This window comes from Hemibagrus wyckioides, linkage group LG13 (genome assembly GCF_019097595.1).
Source record: "Hemibagrus wyckioides isolate EC202008001 linkage group LG13, SWU_Hwy_1.0, whole genome shotgun sequence".
Lineage (NCBI taxonomy): Eukaryota > Metazoa > Chordata > Actinopteri > Siluriformes > Bagridae > Hemibagrus > Hemibagrus wyckioides.
In genome coordinates, this window is record NC_080722.1 from 13,662,804 (window position 1) to 13,681,397 (window position 18,594).

At 42.1% G+C, this 18,594-nt stretch overlaps 1 protein-coding gene across 26 annotated transcripts in view; it reads right to left on the bottom strand.

Annotated features, from left to right (window-relative positions):
• tcf7l2 (transcription factor 7 like 2) overlaps window positions 1-18,148 on the bottom strand; it is a 74,529-nt gene extending 56,381 nt beyond the window's left edge. For 5 of the 26 annotated variants that reach the window (XM_058406693.1, XM_058406694.1, XM_058406688.1 and 2 more), the window contains exons 1-3: window positions 17,428-18,139; window positions 17,194-17,260; window positions 16,900-17,024 (exon numbers count right to left, since the gene is read on the bottom strand). In XM_058406693.1, the coding sequence (XP_058262676.1) occupies window positions 16,900-17,024; window positions 17,194-17,260; window positions 17,428-17,616 (381 nt within the window). In that variant the 5' untranslated portion in view covers window positions 17,617-18,139. Of the gene's footprint in view, window positions 1-16,899; window positions 17,025-17,193; window positions 17,261-17,427 lie in introns of all 26 variants that reach the window. The other 21 variants (XR_009206376.1, XM_058406702.1, XM_058406701.1 and 18 more) reach the window with 10 other exon arrangements.
• Window positions 18,149-18,594: the final 446 nt, after the last annotated feature.

The following is an 18,594-nucleotide window of genomic DNA, read 5'->3' on the forward strand; positions in this document are numbered from 1 at the left end:
CCGTCCTCACAGAGCACGTCCGTGTATCCTGCATCATACACATTGGATCCATCCTACAGACCTCTGGAACAGTAAATAATACGGACTACGCTACGCTCAGGAGGCGTCTAATTTATATATTTATCCATTGTGGTTATACTGTGGACCCTGTAATCATGGGGTCATTCAGAAAACCTCAGTCACCACAGAGACACCATCATGTGAAATAAATCAATAAATAATGTGCTGGTGGTTAATTAAAATGGAGCAAGCATGGCTGACAGTAAAACCAAGGAAAGGTCAGGGAGTGGCCACTGTGGATAAAATAGAATAGGTGTTCTGGTGACCCCGTCCTCTTCTGCTGTGCACCCCACGAACAGCAACCCTCACCTTCACAAAAAAAAAAAAAGCAGAAATGACCTGGACCTGGCGCCCTCTCCACGGCCTCATTCAGCTCTCCTCCCACTCTCTGTTAATTACCTCCAATGTCCATCCACAAATGGCGGCAACAGACACCATCACACAAGCCAATTACTAAAGAATCTTTAATGCCTTCTTTCCCCAACACACACACACAGCCCCAGAGGTGTTCACTGCCTGAGAGACAGACACAGAAAGCTCGCTTGAAGTGATTAATGAAAAAAAAAATTCTGACAAAATACACAAACGAGATGTCCTCATTTTTTGATATTTATGTTTGAATTAAAATTTCTCATTTAGTTAAAAAACTATTAACACAAAATATGTCTTAAAATGACTATGTGTTCTTCACCTCAATAATTCAAGCACTAAATTACTCTAAAATTAAAATTGCTCAAAATGTGCATCCCTGAGGTTCTACAAATCTATTATGTTATATCCCATGTGAGCATACAAAGAGACTTGGGGATTCATTTGGGATTCAGCTTCACAGTTTGTTGCAGGCCAAAATGTTAATAATGTTTGCTCTGTCCAGCTATAAGAATCAATATGACTGCAATTCAATGCAACACTTTTTTAAAATGAAAAGAAATTGAGTGCAATTTTTGAAAGGAATATTTTGGCCCTAGGAAGCCCTACAGAGCTTATCTTTATTCTCTGTGTATTTCAGGGTGGTGTGTCTACAAGGTGTGTGTTGTGTAATTGTAGGCCTATGTCTCTCTAGCTGTGCATGAAGCCTGATACTACAGCTCAGATCAGACAGTGGGTTGGATTCTATTTTTATTTTATTATGATAAACTCCAAAATCCCATTTTCCTCGACATGCATAAACCTTGAGACAAATTAGATGGCATTATTGTCATGCTGAGGTTATGTTAAAGAGTTGCATTCCCACCATGACATAGACTCTTGTTACAGATCACAATATAGAGTGTGAGGCCTCTACACACAGCAGCTGGATGAGGAATTTTACTCCCGTAACAGATTCAGACAGCTCCGTGTCAGATCAGAAGAGAAGGAAGCTGAATGTAGCTGAACATGCATGTAGCTGCTTCCTCAGCCTGCTATCGTTTTTCATCAAACCTCCATTTAAAGGCTTGCAGCATTGATGCAATACGGTGCAATATGGCAGCTGCACGTCATCCATCGCATGATTAACAAGACTCCGGCTTATTTAGCCAACCGTTTAAAAAAAAAACCCAACAACATAAAAACAGATGGCTTCTATAAAGGTTAACATGTCCTAAAACAAGCCTTGGCTACAAACTGTGTGTTTTTGTCAGCTGAGGGAAGCCGTACCAAAAAAAATCCCTCAGCCAAGCCATCAAGTTGAACAGTGAACTTCACAGTAGTAGCTGCCTTTCTATGCCTCTCCTTTTGATGTTACCTCCAAAGCAAGGGATCAAAGGCTTGGAGTGTGGCGTGGGGAAGTCCCAGGCTCTTAGCCTGCCAGCCCGTGATATATGCAAAAGTCTATGCCAGAGAGAGAGAGAGAGAGAGAGAGAGAGAGAGAGAGAGAGAGAGAGAGAGGGAAAGCGGGAGCAAGCTTGCATGGAATGCGGCTAAATAGTGTGCTTCATCCTAATGAAGTCTAAACATGATGCAATCACTCCTTTCAACACTTTCTGTAAAAAATAAAGGCTTATACTATTGGTGTACTGGACAGAATGTATGCACACCCCCTTTACACCCCTACCTACACTCCTCTAGCCCCCTGCACCTTCCTAAATCAAGAAGAACCAAGATGAATCTTCACAGCTACTAGCATGCTTTTAATAAACAGATGACTACTGATACACGCTGAAAGAAACGGGCCTGTATAAAAACGTCTGCACTGACACATCGAAACAAACACACACACACACACACACAAAATGGACACAATGGACTCAGCTGTGCAAAATAGTCACAGAGGTGTGCACAAAATGCCAGACCTACTGGACACATACTGGAATATAGGCACACACTACTCTCTCTCTCTCTCTCTCTCTCTCTTTCTCTCTCTCTCTCTTACACACTCACACACAGACACACACCCTTTCCCCCAGGCCTATAGGATTAAGAGGTCCAGCTGCTGACAGCAAGCCCTTCCTTCCCACGTCTCCCACGATGCACGTTCCCCTCCCCAACCCGGCCCTTCGGCCCTGTTCTGCCAGGAAGGAGGACACACCTGAACTTGACATTGATCTGCTCCAGCTTCTCTCTTTCTGTTTACACACACACACAAAATCATATACTATGGTATTCATGCCTTTGAGGGGTGGAAAAGTGAAAGGCTACAAAAGAAGAGGGAAGAAAGACATGCTGAGACGAGAGAGAGGACAAAAAAAGTAAGTCACAGGGTAATGTCCTCTTTTCAATTTAACATCATTGACACTGTTTAATCATGCTGATATGAGCCATCCTCTCTGTGTAATACACATTCAACATCCAACACTCAGCCCTGCTCAATCATAACCTTAGCGAGTCAGTGCACGTGTGGCTGTGGGTCAGGCGGCGTGGCCATGCTTGTGTGTGTGTACTGCACAGCCAGATTCTTCAAGAGTCACAGCCTCAAGAGGAGGAGGAAAGACCTGACCACATATAATAGGCCTGTTGTTGGAGGGATGGACGGGAGCAAGGAGGAGAGAAAGGGAGTGGGAACGAGTAAGGAGGACTGGAAACATGGCTGGATCTGATTTCAGCCTGCCTGCCAGGTCCGGCCAGGGCCGCTGGCACAATGTCCTGCTCAGAGTGTTCCTGATCCACCAAGTTAGCTCAAGTGGAATCGCATTGAATCCTGCTCAGTTGATACAGCAATAATAAAATTAATAACTTCGTACCAGGGAGGAACACATGTAGTCTAGTAGTGTGTCTTAAGTAATAAATGTGGTAATAAATAAGTGAACCTATAACTGAAAGCAAGATTGTTATTACAAGTTGATCCATGTGCAGAATTGTGTACCTATTTGTACAATAAGAAGCAGGATGTAAGATGCTGGAGTACATGGAGAACTGGCCTGAAATAAAAATAAGCTCTGAGCTGCCAACTGGGATGTGCTACTAAATCTAGGCTTCAATTTGAGCTGTAGTGATGGATAGCTAATGAGAAAGAAAAATCCATCCAGTACAACAGCAAAATACCACAGACACCGCTGATTGCTAACTCCCCGCGTAGCTGAGATAAGACAGGAAAAAACAGAAAAAAGAAAGCGAGGAGTAGACAGCTAAAGGGAGGGAGCGAATGAGAATGAAGGAGTGAGAGCCACAGGAAAAAAAAAATCACAATGATGACAAGTAAGCACAAAGACCAACCAGGATTTACTTTCAAAAGAGTCTCCATTGATCTTTTTTGATAGACCTGCAATAAATCAAACCAGATTGACTCACATGAGAATGATGCCTAATCCTTAAGTCAGATCCAGAAGAACTCAAACCAAACCAGCTGTTAATTTAGGCTTTACAAGATAAAGCAGGAGAAATCCAACCTGATGTACCCTTGGGCAGGGGCTTACATCATGTCTGTAAAGCAAGCAACTTATTGCCAGTTTGGAGACATAACCAGAGAGAGAGAGAGAGAGAGAGAGAGAGAGAGAGAGAGGAGAGAATGGATGTAGTTGGCCAAAGGTAGTGAATGTATTTGTAAAAAAAAAAGAGGACAAAGAAGGTATCTAGAATTCTGGTCTACAGGTTAGGGCTTCAACAGAGATACGGAAAGGTGGACGCCATCAGAGAGGGTGGGAAGGAGGGAGGAAGTGGAGAGCTTAGACTAGGTTTCTTGTTTAGACAGCCTGTAATTTCCCAGGTGCTTGGCCCCAAGCCCAAAGATAGTGCCACCTCGGTCATGCCTGGGTAACCACATAGAGACCATGTCATAATCAGCCATGGTAATTAAAACCGCTATTTTTGCTTGTGTGTTTTCTTTCTAAACTCCACGCTTCCTCTTGGCGGAAGTGTCAGCTATCGCCATCCAACCCTTACTGGTTACATTTCTAATGTCTTTTTCGGCTCCACATCCTGTTTCTGTGTCTGTGAAATGACTGATGATGGAGAGAGACACAGGGTAGGAGAGAGAGAGTAAGACAGATGGGGAGGAACTGTATAATGATCACAAAGTCAAACATGCTCAAACAAACCAACAAACACATTCATTAGGTCGCATATTCCTGTCTTGAATATGGCTCTCTCCTCTAGGTGTAATAAGATCTGAAATCTGATTCCAGATGACCAGGACCTTTCACTCAAGTTCTGAAGGGCTCCTGAAAAAAAGCAGGCTTGTAGCCTCTGGAAAGTGTCCAAGGGTAGCTGTGGCTCACGAGTCAAAACAACGGTTCACGTGAAATCGAGAGATAAAGCAGGAGCCCTCACCCCCTGCCTCTCCACACCGTTCTGGATACACAGGCTGCACACAGGGATCACTTGGACTTTGGATGTCTGCTCTGTTCCAACTAAACTCATGCTAAATAAGCCGGTGGGTTTTACCATGCATACACATCCATGTACAGGAGAGTGCCAGTTTTGCTGCACTCTGTTACACATGCTATCTTTAGTTCTGCACTGAAGCACTTCCTGTCACCCCTAACCCCCTCCTCCCCCTGGTGTAATGGGATCACACTACCTAGCCCCATGCCTCATCTTCCCTCCTCCTAGCCCAAGCACAGGGTCGTACTTTTAATTACGCAGAAAAAGTAATCCCAGCAGACAGATGGCAAACAGGCCAATTCCCAGTGACTGGACGTCCAATTGATTCATTACCGATGATTTTTTGCTAAATTCCAGCCAATACAACAATGCTATAGAAGAGGATTTGCTTGACAGCCTCATGACAGCAGATGTGCCCTCTTAACCAGCATCTGTGACAGAAATCAAGAAGGCGTGAAGAAATAGAAGAACAGACTAGGCTCTGTTTCAAATGAAGAATAATATAATCAGTGAAAACAAAAGTACACCATTTTTATCCCTCCAAAAAGGCCTGAGTCTGACTGAGCCATTCGGAGCAACTCAGTGTGGTAAACCACATATCAAGTGAAAATGAGAAGTGACAATGATGTTCTTTTCTTGAAAGAGGGAAAGTGTTTAGTTTATGGGTTTTATTCGGCACTGTGGTTTTTCTTTCGGGAGCATCCCAGGAATCCGCTTTTTCCTTGAAAACCCAGCAGCTAGCTTGAGTCTTCAGCCTTTCGTTGCCAAAGTTCCAGTCATCCTCCACCACTCCCTCTGCCATTGGCTTCGGTCAACAATTAGTGGTCGTTTGTTCCAGCATCTCAGACCACAGCTCCAAGAGGGCTAAACTATGCAATGTCCCTATCGAGCCCTCAACATAAATTTACTTGGTAACACTGTCTGCACAGCAAGAACCATCAGTGCCAACATCGAAACAATACCTCTGCTGGTGACAAGAACTTTGACTCCAATGTTTAACCAAAGTGGTTATACATGTCAGTGCTTATCTGAATGCCTTCCAAAATAACGGCAATAAAAATATTTGGAGCCTGTCTTCTCTGGCAAAGATTTATGTCTGAATGGTCACCTGTCATGCTGCTTGGTGTTAATCAATCTCTGATTGGTGGATGTTCTGGCCAAGCCCCTGAGTATCAGGTTTCATGCAGGGAGGATGGACTTCATGCCACTGAGGCGAGCAACACCTCAGCCTTGCACCAGAGCAATAAATCTGTCCTAACCATCAGAGGACAAGTTACCATGCAGCACTAACCTCTATCCATTTATACAGCACAACTGGTCAATGAACACATTCTCTAGATCTGCTGTTTTCATCCTATATTATACAGAGGCAATAGGGTCAAAGGGACTATAGCTTTGCCCTTTAGTCCTGCAAGTGATATTATTTTAAGACAGCCTCATGTTTGAATCCATATAGAATGGCTGGTTAAAACATTTGTCCAGTCTTTGGCTGTAATAAGACTGCCAGCCTCCTCTTAAATGGAAACACTTGTGTGAAGAGGCATGTCGATCACTGTAAACTGATCTGAGAAGCATACAGCAAAGTCCGAGCTATGTATTTTCTGTCTGTGTTGGACAAGGAATTCCACTCAGCAGTTGTCTTGTACCAGAGCATGTGAGATAGAAATGGAAGGCGGAAATATCATTCCGACTAGAGAAACTCCACAGGAAGAAGGGTCTGGCTTCCAAAGAAAGTACAAGGTGAAGATCTGGAATAATGTCAGGCATGCCTGGTTAAGCAAGGAGTTCCTAGTATACGCAATTGGGATAAAAGGCTTCTTCCTGTGGAAAGCACAGAGCAGGATGAAAGCCGGAAATTGCACTCAAATCCATTTGGCTACTGAAGTGAAATGTTTCTGAAAATAGACAAGGATCTCGGGGAGGTCTTGTTGTTAGAGACAACTTTAAAGAATCCTAATTCTTTAAAGTCATAAGGAATGTCACAAGGCAAGTCATAAGGAATGTGTGTCTAGTGGCCATCAACAATATGTCTGTTCACACTGAAGTAGTATTAAGCTGACCACAAGGAGCAACATGAGTGCAGAGAGGTCTCCCTGTCCTTTTGGACTCAGGCCCCAGAGGTGAGCATTTGAGGCCATGAGGCCACACAGCAACTGTGAGCAGGCTGCTTGGCCAGCTGCCCAAGCCAGCTCTCATTTCTTGACTTTGCCACCAGAGAGGTATACAAAGTGACAAGATTCAAACCTGGCTTGTCCTCCAACATAGAAACCACCTAATCATGGGTCAAGGGGCACTACGCTTCAACCTCTCCAGGTTTCATACCTTCACCAGGCATGTAGTGTTTGGTGGTGGCAAAATCTACTACCCAGCCACCAATTTTGTATCTCCCATGTTTGAACAAAATTGTAGTTCAGCCTATGTCCATAATCTGTAAAGCAACAGCTCTTCCTTCTTGCTTCCCTGTGCTGTGCCCCCTGAGTTTGCATACTGCTCAACTTGTGTAACTGTCAAGTGGTTTTCCCCCACAAGTCATTACATGTTCAAAACATACTGAACACCACTGACAAAATAGGAAGACGGAGGGATGCAACAGGCCATAACAAAAGAATAAGATTCCACTGTTTATGTAAAGATAAAAAACTCAAAAATTGTTTTATTTTCTTCCAAAAAAATTAAGCCCATGTTTTTTGGGAATACCCCTGTTCCCAAACAGGAGAACAAAGAGGTAAATGAGTGCATGAAAGTGGTGCTGGCTTCCAGCAAGCTGTAACTGCACCCAGCATGAACCTTACAGTCCTGCTGTAAACAGCAGCATGCAGCAGTTGTAACTTAATCATAAGTGCAGAAAATTCACGTAAAATGTTACGAGGTTGCCTCGGCCCTGGTTCACCTAAACTCTCCCTCTTGACCTGCTTTCTGCTTTCACTTGAACCTCATCTCCAAATTACATGTGTTATTAAGGTGAGCTGAAAGTTTAGGCTGCAGAGTGCAGCTGTGTATGATATGAAGATGCAACTGTTGAGGCTGCTCAATGGGCGGCCCACAAGGCACACTTTGTCCTCCCTGCCTCATTTGCACAGAGACGCTGCTTTCCTGCACTCAGTGTATCTTTTTGTCACTTCAGCGCTCCGGATCCATTTGTATTATCCAGTGAAATGGCAGGAGAAGTAGTGATAGCAAGGCATGGGGAAGGGCAGGTCCAAAGAACCTAGGGCTCCTACAGCACAACCCCACTCCCCCTTTTAGACACATACAGACATATACAACCATCCAGGCTTTTGCACACCCCTGACTAATGTGCTCCGACACTCGTACATCACTCGCAAATTGGCCAAATGAATTAACCACGGCCCCTGCTTAGTGTTACAGGCTTTAAATAGATTTTCCCTTTCCAGGTCTACCCAATAATTGCGTTTATCCATCTTGTTGAAGCACGGTTTACACACTTGCTAACATCATGCCAATCCAGGCTACATTTTCCGCTCCACTGGCAGGAGTAGAGGCGATCCGTCATTGGATCACAACAGGTCATTCAAACAACAATTAGTTGATTCCCCCGTATGTCAATGTCTACCTCTCCAGTAGGCACGGTCTTGGTGGAGCAAAGGGGACGTCTATCTATTTCTTCCTTGCTCTGTCTTCACGCAGCCTCTGTTGCTTTGCTTAGTGAGATGAATTGAGCTTAGCTGTACTTCAATATCAATCAGCTAAACCACTAGGCAACTAGCAAACACCTTCCTGAGGAGTAAATGAAGCCTGCATCTATGGATCCTGACTATGCAACTTTCAGTACAGCCAAAAAACAAAGACAAACCTGCACAAATAAATGCAAGCCTGTGTAAATGCAATGACAAGCACACACACACGCACACACACTCAGGGCTTGTGGCTAAACTGCAGTAGGGGTCAACTCTACACTCTTGAGTGTTTGAACAGTAGTGCATTAGACACTGTGAGGCCCGCAGGACAATTGAGCTATGTAAACACTGAGAACTTCCTTCCCTGCAGCCATTCAGGCCTGTGCTGAGACAGCCCACTGTTTAAACAGCTTTGAATTCCACAGCACACTCACTACCAAACATCTGCTCTCTGTGGTACCGGGCCTGAGACTGAGCAGGAAAGTCGAATGAGGACTATCACAAAGGCTACCCAAAAGCACGTTCCTACAAGTAATCAAAAAGTAACTGTACATCATTAAATGCACAACCTTTTAGCTAGCTAGGCGCTTGAAACCAGGAACTCAGCCTCTGACCTGAAATCCAGCCACTCGACGCCACTCGTTACGACAAAGCAGGCAATTTATCTAGACTGATATTTGAAAAATGCAAAGTGTGACGGCTCATAAAGATAGAGCAGCAGTAAAGCTGCAGATAAAGAAAAGCTGCGTTCTAAAGGCCACGCTGATCAACGGAACACTGCCAAGGTCATGTGACTCCGGGTGGCGTGTCTAAATCTGTCCAGCGTCCAAAGCCAACAGCCCCAGGTCAGGATTAGGCCCTCTTTCCTTATAAATCACTCCTGTCTCATCGCTCACTCTTTTGCCTCTGTCAGATAGGCAGCGAAAACAGATTACTATTTACTATCAGTGACAGACGCTCATCATCTCTGTTAAATGCGTAGAGCCGCTGGATTACACACCTCCTCTGTCATTGTGACGAGTCTCACACCCTCGAGATGAGAGCGCATCATTACAATCTCACTCCACATCACTGAACGCCGCCTAATGTCTAGCGTATTCTCCGTACCCTCAGGCCGGGTGACCACTGATACACGTCCACTCAGTTGTCCTCCAATTGGAATGTAATTGCCAATTCAAAATAGGAGGTCAACTCTCTACACTTCTGGAATTGTGTTAATATCCCTGGAATTTTTCTTCCTTGAAGTTCTGCATTGCTTTCTGATACTGCTTGCATCAAGCTATATTCATTTAAACACTCAAATAAATAATAGAAAATGAGTAAAGGAAGCATTAAAAAAATACACTGCTAATCATATAAAACGTTATCGATATTGTACAATAGACTCAAACTACTGAATACATCAACGCTATCTACAAGACTGCAGCAGAGCTCCCATTTCATGCCTATAATTTAAGAATATCTGTATTTATAAATGCATTATCTGTGACTGCATGACGAACTGCACCAGGGAGATTAAAAAAACATATTTAACATATACAAATCATGGAAACATATTCCACTAATAAAAATAATATAATAATAATTTATTATAAAAAATATAATAAATATGTGCTTTTTTCGTATCCTTGAAGGGAAGAAGCACTTCCTTTAGCTTTTGCTCACAAAGGAATGCAGTGCCTTGTATAGGAAAAGGAAAAAGGGGGGGGGGATTGTCTATACATTCACACTCTTAGGACTTTCCTCTTAGCTTAACCGCCAGCAATTAAAAGTTTAATTAGAAGATTAAAAACACACAGCACCAGTGTTATCATCTCTTATTTAGTCAATTGTGTTTCACCAACACAGAATGCTCCCAAATATACGCAGGAATTACTGCTGATTATTGAAGCAAACAAGATTTTACCCACAATAGCAAGACTCCAGAATCAGAATTTGCGATCTGAACACTGAACTCGTCTGCTGATGCCGAATTAAGCAAAATCTCTTATCAAAGGGAAACATTATAAACAGGTCTGAATAATCAGCAGAATCATTTCATACTAACAGGCATACACACACTTCTCCTACATTCATTAAAAAAAATTCAATATTTAAAATAAATCTGAAATATAAATTAATATAAAAAATATTTTGTAAAATGTTGATTTTTTTTTTTATGAAGTAAAAATGTCAGCACAACAAAAAAATATTTAAGCTGGAAACAGTGTAGTTTAGGTTTCATGCTCATTGTTAAAGGCGTGTTCTGAACTTTGGCACTGATTGCCATTATCTTTACCATTTTGGTAATAAAAGTACAATGAGATCATCAGGACAGTTTGCACACACATATACGCAACAAACATAAACACAGAGACGCAAGTACACACTCGGTCACCCTATCGTTTGTCATAAAGAGGTCAGAGGGAGAATCCTGTCCAACAGAAATCATGTAAGTGTGTGTGCACTTTGGCCGAGCGTGTTCCAATTCAAACAAAAAGCCCAGCACTGCTACATTCCAGAGTCACTTCACTCTAAGCAGTCGTTCTGATGACGAGGCTCGGGTCAGGAGGAGCTAATAAATGCAGCGATTTACTAAAAGAGGAGAAAAGCCACACACATGGCTTGTCCATCAAACACGGCTATAAACTTGTCACCTCCCTGCCTGTCTTTTCCCGGCCCTGCTGTGTTTTTTCTGTCTTTTTTTTAACGTAGATAAATGCAAGGCCTCGGGGCTCTATTGTTTGGACATCTAACCAGGAACTGTGGCCGCTCTCATTGCCCCAGCATTAGCAGCAATTATGCACCCTATTCAGACGGCCTTTGTGCGTCTCCCTCCCCATCATCCACCCTCGGCCCCTCCACAGCGGGCACACCGGCCACTGGCTTTCCTGCTTTTCTCAGCCTCCCTGCCCCCTCCACACCAGTGCTGTATAGATTAACTACCTCAAACTAGCGCAGCCTGAGTTTACCAGATATTACAGACAGAACAGCTTTAGTCTTATGTGGCAAAGCATCATCTTGTAATTGAAAGATATCAATATATCATTTATTGCTGCTTTATCTTTATACCTTTAGCCAATGATGCATTAAGATAACAAAGTGTGCATGACTAATTGTTATTTCCTAGAATTGGTATTTCCTTTCTCAGGTAAACAAATACATCCACATTCCAATTACTACCAAATAACTTCCTTAGTAAATCTATTATATTTAAAAATCACTCTTAATATTTTCTCCATAATCAGATAACCATTCCAGAGAAAGCGTATAGACAGCACATCTGTAGTGGGAAGTTTGTTTCCCCCCACCAAAAAAAAAAAGCACAAGCACAAAACAAAAAAATGTTCTTAATATACTGTTGCTGCTGCTGCAAAGTTTTAACACAAAACAAATTTGCCCATAACGATCAGATCAGCATGAGCGCTGTGTGTGAACTGCATTATGCACATGGACATGTGAGGCACACAGAGCGAGAGAAAGTGCGAGAGAATAATATGATTTCCATGTTTTGGGAGCCCCGCGCAGTGTGGGCCAGCAGGAGGACTATATTTACCAGATGACAAAAGTTGCATTCCAGATGTACAGTGCAATCTTTGTGCTGAACTTTATGGAAATGAATGGTGTACAAGAGGGGGGTGGGTCAGCGACACACAGCTGCTAAGGCAATGCTGCTCCATGAGACTTCACATTTACAACAGCTACAGCTTCGTGTTTATCAGGCGCGAGACAGCGGCACGCTCACTGCTCCACAAACACACACTTTAGAAATAGAACAGAATTTATTTATGACTGTTTGGTTTATTTATTTTTTTTAATTTATACATCCTTATTCTTTCCTTTCTGGATAGGATAAAAATGGACAGAATTAAAAGATTCATGACATGCTGCCTAGACGATCATACTATAAACACGAACACATAAAACACATGTATCTAACAAAACTAAATACACAAAACAACTCTACTACCCCACTTTTTACCCAAAAGATGCAGCCCACCAAAATCACCATAAGATAACTAAAGCCAGCAAACACACACACACACACACACACACAACTCAATAAATATTTACAGGACTAATCTTTTCCATTCATTCACCAGGAGCTAACAAAACCTTACTGTACTCTCTCTCTCTCTCTCTCTCTCTCTCTCGCACTCTCTCCCCTACATCTGCGATTCATTGACTTTACAATTTACCACATGTCGAGATGGGAGAGGTCGAGACTCCATCTGAATCACGGCACAAATATGCGAGTGATTTATTGTTTTTAAAAAAACGTGGGCCGATTTAGTGCAACTCCACTTTTCCTGCGCATTACTCCTATTGGCAGAGCATGAACAATTACAGTTTGGACTAATTAAGGCCTGAGAATGTGCTGTGTGCCACTAATGTCTCGCAGGCCCCAATTTCAGCTTAATGCTGCCAAACTTTGCTCCCTGACTTAACTCCCTCAAATCCAAAACAGATTGCACTTTTTTTTTTTGTGGCTGTTTATCGAGCTCGAGCAAAATAGCACATCGTTTGTGTCTTGCGTGGGTCGAGAGACCGGGAGGAGGAGAAGAAAAGAGAAAAGGACAGGGGAAGACGAGAACAGAGAGACTTTGCTTCTACCATTCTTTATAAAGAAAAGTGATTTGCAAAACAAAAGGATGGCAACCTTCTAAATAAACTGCGAGTGTGTTTTGCGGAGAGCAACACAAAACCCGGCCGCGTCGCTCGCTGAACCCCCCGCGGACAGCAATTAGGAGCCATCAACATGTAAAGCCAATTTGATAAGGTAGGAGTCTATCCCCCTAAATCCGCATTAAACTATCTTTTGCCCTTCACATGACAAGCTATTCAATGTGGCAGCACAACACACATAATCCATGAGATATGGCATTATGGGCTAGGTATTAATAAAATGGTTAGAAAGATAGTGTCAGGGTTTATTAAAATTTGTTCATCCACTGTCGCACAAAGGACTCGCACGCTGGTTTTAGCATAATAAATTCCTTAAAAACTGCTCACACTGAAATTCTGCCAATTGTTTAAATAGTCAATGACAATGAATAGTTTTTATAAGTTAGAGTATGCAAAAATTGTGTTTATTGTTGCTGTTATTATTATTATTATTTTTATTATTATTATTACTATTTAAAATGCTGGATTTAAGCAATCCATTACATTAAAAAAAAAGAAACAAAAATGGAAAAAGAAAAAAAAGGACAGAAAGGACGTGAAATAAATCCACATGTCAGGCTTGCTGCGGAATTTCAGAGACCATCTTTTTCTTTACTCATAATCGGAGCACAGGACACTGGCTGTTGCAGGTTTTCCCCTTATTTTATTCCTGGCTTTTTTTTAAACTGCACATAATTATACATTGAAACCCGAAACCCTTGCCAAAGGTCTGCAGGCCTAAGGAATTATGGGGCCAGGGGTGGCGTCAAATATCTTAACATTCATAAGTCACAGAGGCAGTAAATAAACCCAGAGGATTTACAGGCATAAAGCCCCTGGTCTGCATACTGCCTCGAGTCGGCCTCTGCCTGCCTCTTCACGCAGACCCGCTGAGGTGAAATGTTCCCCTACAGCAGCCCGCATAACCAGTCGCTTTTAAAACCACAACACATACATACGCACACACACAGGCCACAGCCGTACATATGCATGCCTCTGACCTGCTGCAGCCGTGAGAACTGACTAGCTACTTGAGCAGATCAGCACTGGCAGAGACGGAGCTCTCGCACTGGCCGTATAGCGTCATGTCAAATTTCTAAACGCCACCTAATCATCGCTGAGATTTTGAGGCCGGGCTTGTTGGAAAAACAAACTTCCCGTTATTATGGCCCTCCGAGGTCAGACTAATTCAAGTCCTCCTCCCCCTTTCCGCACACACTCGAACACAAGCCCAGGAACACGCATTTCATCACTATTGCACAAGTCTGCTGAGGAAGAATCAGCTGACACAAGCAAGGAATCCGAATATTCTAAAGATTGTCACATTTCAAATATAAACCTCGATGATGCAGCCGTCGACACAGCTGACTCTCTCCAACACATTACATCATCCCTCAGAGCTGTAAATTTCCCTTAACCTAAAACAGAGGTCCAACAAATAGGCTGATTTGTACAATTGTAACCAAACAATGCTGCATTTAATTCTGTCGAACATGAGTAAAAACAGGGGGCGAACTGCAGAGATGCTCGGCACAACGAGAGCTCAGCGCCGGCCACTCAGACAAACGCTCTGTAATAAAGGTTTAACAGCATCAGAGCCAGTTAGCAGGGTTCAGCTCGGTGTGTTTGTTAAACAGAAAGACAGCTAATCGATGCTCAGGTGAATTATTTATACTAGACTTAAGTAATGCGTTTGTGAATACAACGGCTTTCAACTTCAAAGTGGCGCGGGTAGGATGCCCAGGCAACACACAGGTAAGCGGAGCTCACAGAGAGAACGAGAAAGAGGCAAACAGAGCCAGAGTGACAGATAGAGAGGGAATGGAAAACTGATGCACTAATAATTGTGGTCTGGATACAGTCACTGAGACATAACATTAAATGACACCAAACCCTAAAAGCAAAAAAAGGCACAAGACTACATAAGAACAGAGGGCAACTGGAGCACCATATATATATATATATAAATATAAATAAATATAAAATATATATATATACATATATATATATATATATATATATATATATATATATATATATATATATATACAGAAAATACAGAGAATAAAAGTATATATTATCTGAAGTCTGAAGAATATTGTGAGTAAATCATCAGAGTTAAGGATGTTACATGAACCTTTAGGACGTGATCACCTTCTTCCTCTATAGCATCCCTCTATCTGCTAACCACTGCCTTTACAAACACTCTACAAACGCCAGAAACACACAAAACACAACCCACACATACAGCACCGCCATTTCCTCATGCAATTTTATCCATTTTAACAAATAGCCATAAACATATTGTTTATTGCATGCATGAGTGTGTGTGTGTGTGTGTGTGTGTGTGTGTGTGCGTGCGTGAGTGCGTGCGTGCGTGTGTGTGTGTGTGCGTGCATGTGTGTTTCAGTATAAACGAAAGTACACGTCCCCTTTGGTTTGGTATTACACTGCTGACGAGATCTGTGAGTACAAGAATGGTGGAAAGAAGACACCGTGATATGAAAACAATATTCAACAAAGATGTAGCTTTTGTGAAGCATGGTGGCTAAGCACTGACACACACACACACACACACACACAGACTACTGAAGAAAAAAAACACACTATGCCTCATTAAAATGTTTTAACCACAACGTGTAAAATACAGTTCATACATCACAATTTTTTTATGGTCATTTTAAATTAATTAAAATTAATTTTAATCCAATTTTAAATTTTAGTTTAAACTAAACAAAAATAAAAACAAATAAAAAAAAAAAACAGAAAGCAATATTATATTGTTAGCCATTTTGATAATCCAGGTTTTTTGTAAACCTTATAATGTGAGACCGGTACATCACACAAAATCACCATTACACAAATCAAATAAATCAGCAGCTGGGTATGAACTAAACTGCTCTGTTATTAAGGCAATGTGAAAGTGTACTAGGATCATTTCCAGAAATGCACAATTGTAATCATGAGTTTTAAAATAATAATAATAATAACAATAATAATAATAATAATAATAATAATAATAATAATAATAAAGCGTAACTGCATGCACACACACTGCTTCACAAATACACTGTGTACGATTAGCTGAATATTTCTATTCGATTCTTTTATCACACAAGCTCGATCACTTCTTATAAATTGCTGTCAATACAGACATTAATGTTTTATGTGCTGTGCATATTTTATGCAAATGTTTACTCACATCAAATGTTTTCATTAAGTGCTTTTCTATTTCCCATGGCTCGTGTTTATAATGTGCATACATTATGACATCTTCCACTGATCGCCAGATGTGACAAAGGTAATAATAATAATAATAATAATAATAATAATAATAATAATAATAATAGTATTTTTAGTGATGTAATATTAAAGGTCATTTTTTTAGGAATGCGGCCTCATTCTCCACGTGGCTGGAAATTCATTTCCTAATGAAAAGCGCAGTCACACAGCAGCACTGGCTCCTTCACACCGGACACACCAATGTTTTAGTCTGTTTGAGGGATTTGTATTGTGATCTTGTATTCGGTATTTGGAGTGTGTGTGTGTGTGAGTGTGTGAGTGTGTGTAAGGAAGAGCTGTAGCGCGTTAGCTTTAGCTTTAACATTAAGAGAGCAATGCCGCTGTACAGTAGCCGGATCACATCAGGGACAAGTTGCGAAACTTTTGAGGCTAGATTACTCCCTAACAGCAGGACAGCTTTCAGTTCAGAGTCGATTTAAGTGTGTCTCACTCGTGTGTAGAGGGAAGTGGATGGGTTTTTTTAAATAAAAAAACAAACAAACAAACAAACAAACAAAAAAAGGGGGGCACTTACTGTGCGCGCCGTCGGTGAGAGGGATCCGTTGGAGAGGTAGGGGCTCGTCAGGTCGGGGATCATTATAAATGGATAGCCCGGGTACGGGGGGCTCTTGAACAGCCCTCCATCTTGCCTTTTCGCAGCTAACATGGCGGGGGGAAAAGAAGAAAACTTTCTTAGGGAGCGTCAGGAGGGGGGAAAACATTTGTTATAAGCCTGTTATAAACAAGACGGTATGCTTGTGTCGGCATTGTGTGTAGGAGAAAAAAAAAGCGAAAACACAAGCTCATTTTGGAGAAAAGAGCGACTCACCCTCCTCTAAACTTTCTCTTGTTTTGTCTCTGAAAGTTTCGGCTCTAGGCGGAGGCCGTCTTTCCGCCTTCAAATGCAGCGACACGGCGAGCGTTCAACACAGCACAATGGCAAAACGGTTAGCTTTTAGTGATCACCGCGACGGTACAGAGAAAGAACAAAAAAAGTTTCGCGCTTTACAGAAAAGTGCAAGTAAACTAATGGACAAGTGATCCGCGATGTTTTGTCACTTACCTCTGAATCCGAAGAGCTGTTTTGATTCGTTTCTGACTCGTTTACGAGCGAAGATTTGACATCTGCTAAATCCCTTTCTGCAGAGGAGTTCTCTGAAATTTTCTCCTCCTGTTCTCCTTCGTCTTTGAAGGAAATCATTTCATCGTTCGCACCCAGATCGTCCCCTCCACCGCCGTTCAGCTGCGGCATTTTCTCCCGAGCAGTGTTGGGGGGCCAAAACACAAAGTTTTAAACCCTTGATCTCTGTGATCCCGAATCCGAGTTCGAGTTTAGGGTCTGCCCTGGCGTTTCCCAAGGACTGGCGATTAGTAGAAAACTAAAAAAAAGGGGGAATCTTGGCAGAAAAAGAAGCCGTAGACGGAGCCGAGCCGCTCGGATTGAGTGAGTTGAAGTTGGTCGGAGTGGTTTTCAGTTCAAAGGCGGCGCTGATTGACAGCTAGAGAGGGATGGAAATAGAGAGAGTCTGGATTCGGGATTATTGACAGGGAGAAACACACAAGAAACTAATGAGATTCAAACAGGGAGGGACTTGAAGTGACGTTTTCATAAATAGAGAGGGGCAGGAAAGCAGGGAGGGGGGGAGAGGCTGGAGGAAAGCGGCAGCAGACGAACACAGCAGTTTGAAAAGCGAGGAAGGAAAAGCGAGCTTTGGTGGAGAAGAGCAGAGAAAAAAGAGAGAGAAAAGAGAGAGAGAGGGAGAGAGAGAGAGAGAGAGCGGCCCTGCTTTACTGCTGGAATGACGAGGAGCCGGAAGAGCCGCAGATACGCGGAAACTGTGTGTGTGTGTGTGTGTGTGTGTTAAGGGCAATACTGGTTCAAGTGCACAAAGCTCGTTTCCTCGTTTTCTCTTTTTTATTCTTGTACCTAAAAAGATATATTTGTAAAGACACCGTGATCCGAATAAATGAAAAAGAAAGAAAGAAAAAAAACGAACAATTATAAATGTTGAATAAATTATGAACAGTTACAAAAAAGGCTATTTGAATTATTTATTATTAATAATAATAATAAGAAGAAGAAGAAATAGTTTTTATTTTAATACAATGCTCTTGTAATCAGGTGAAAACACATTTAATTGTTGGCCTGAAGTGAAGTGTGATCTGTCAGAGAAGGGTTTTGCAGCTGTAGGGGACACACACACACACACACACACACACACACACACAC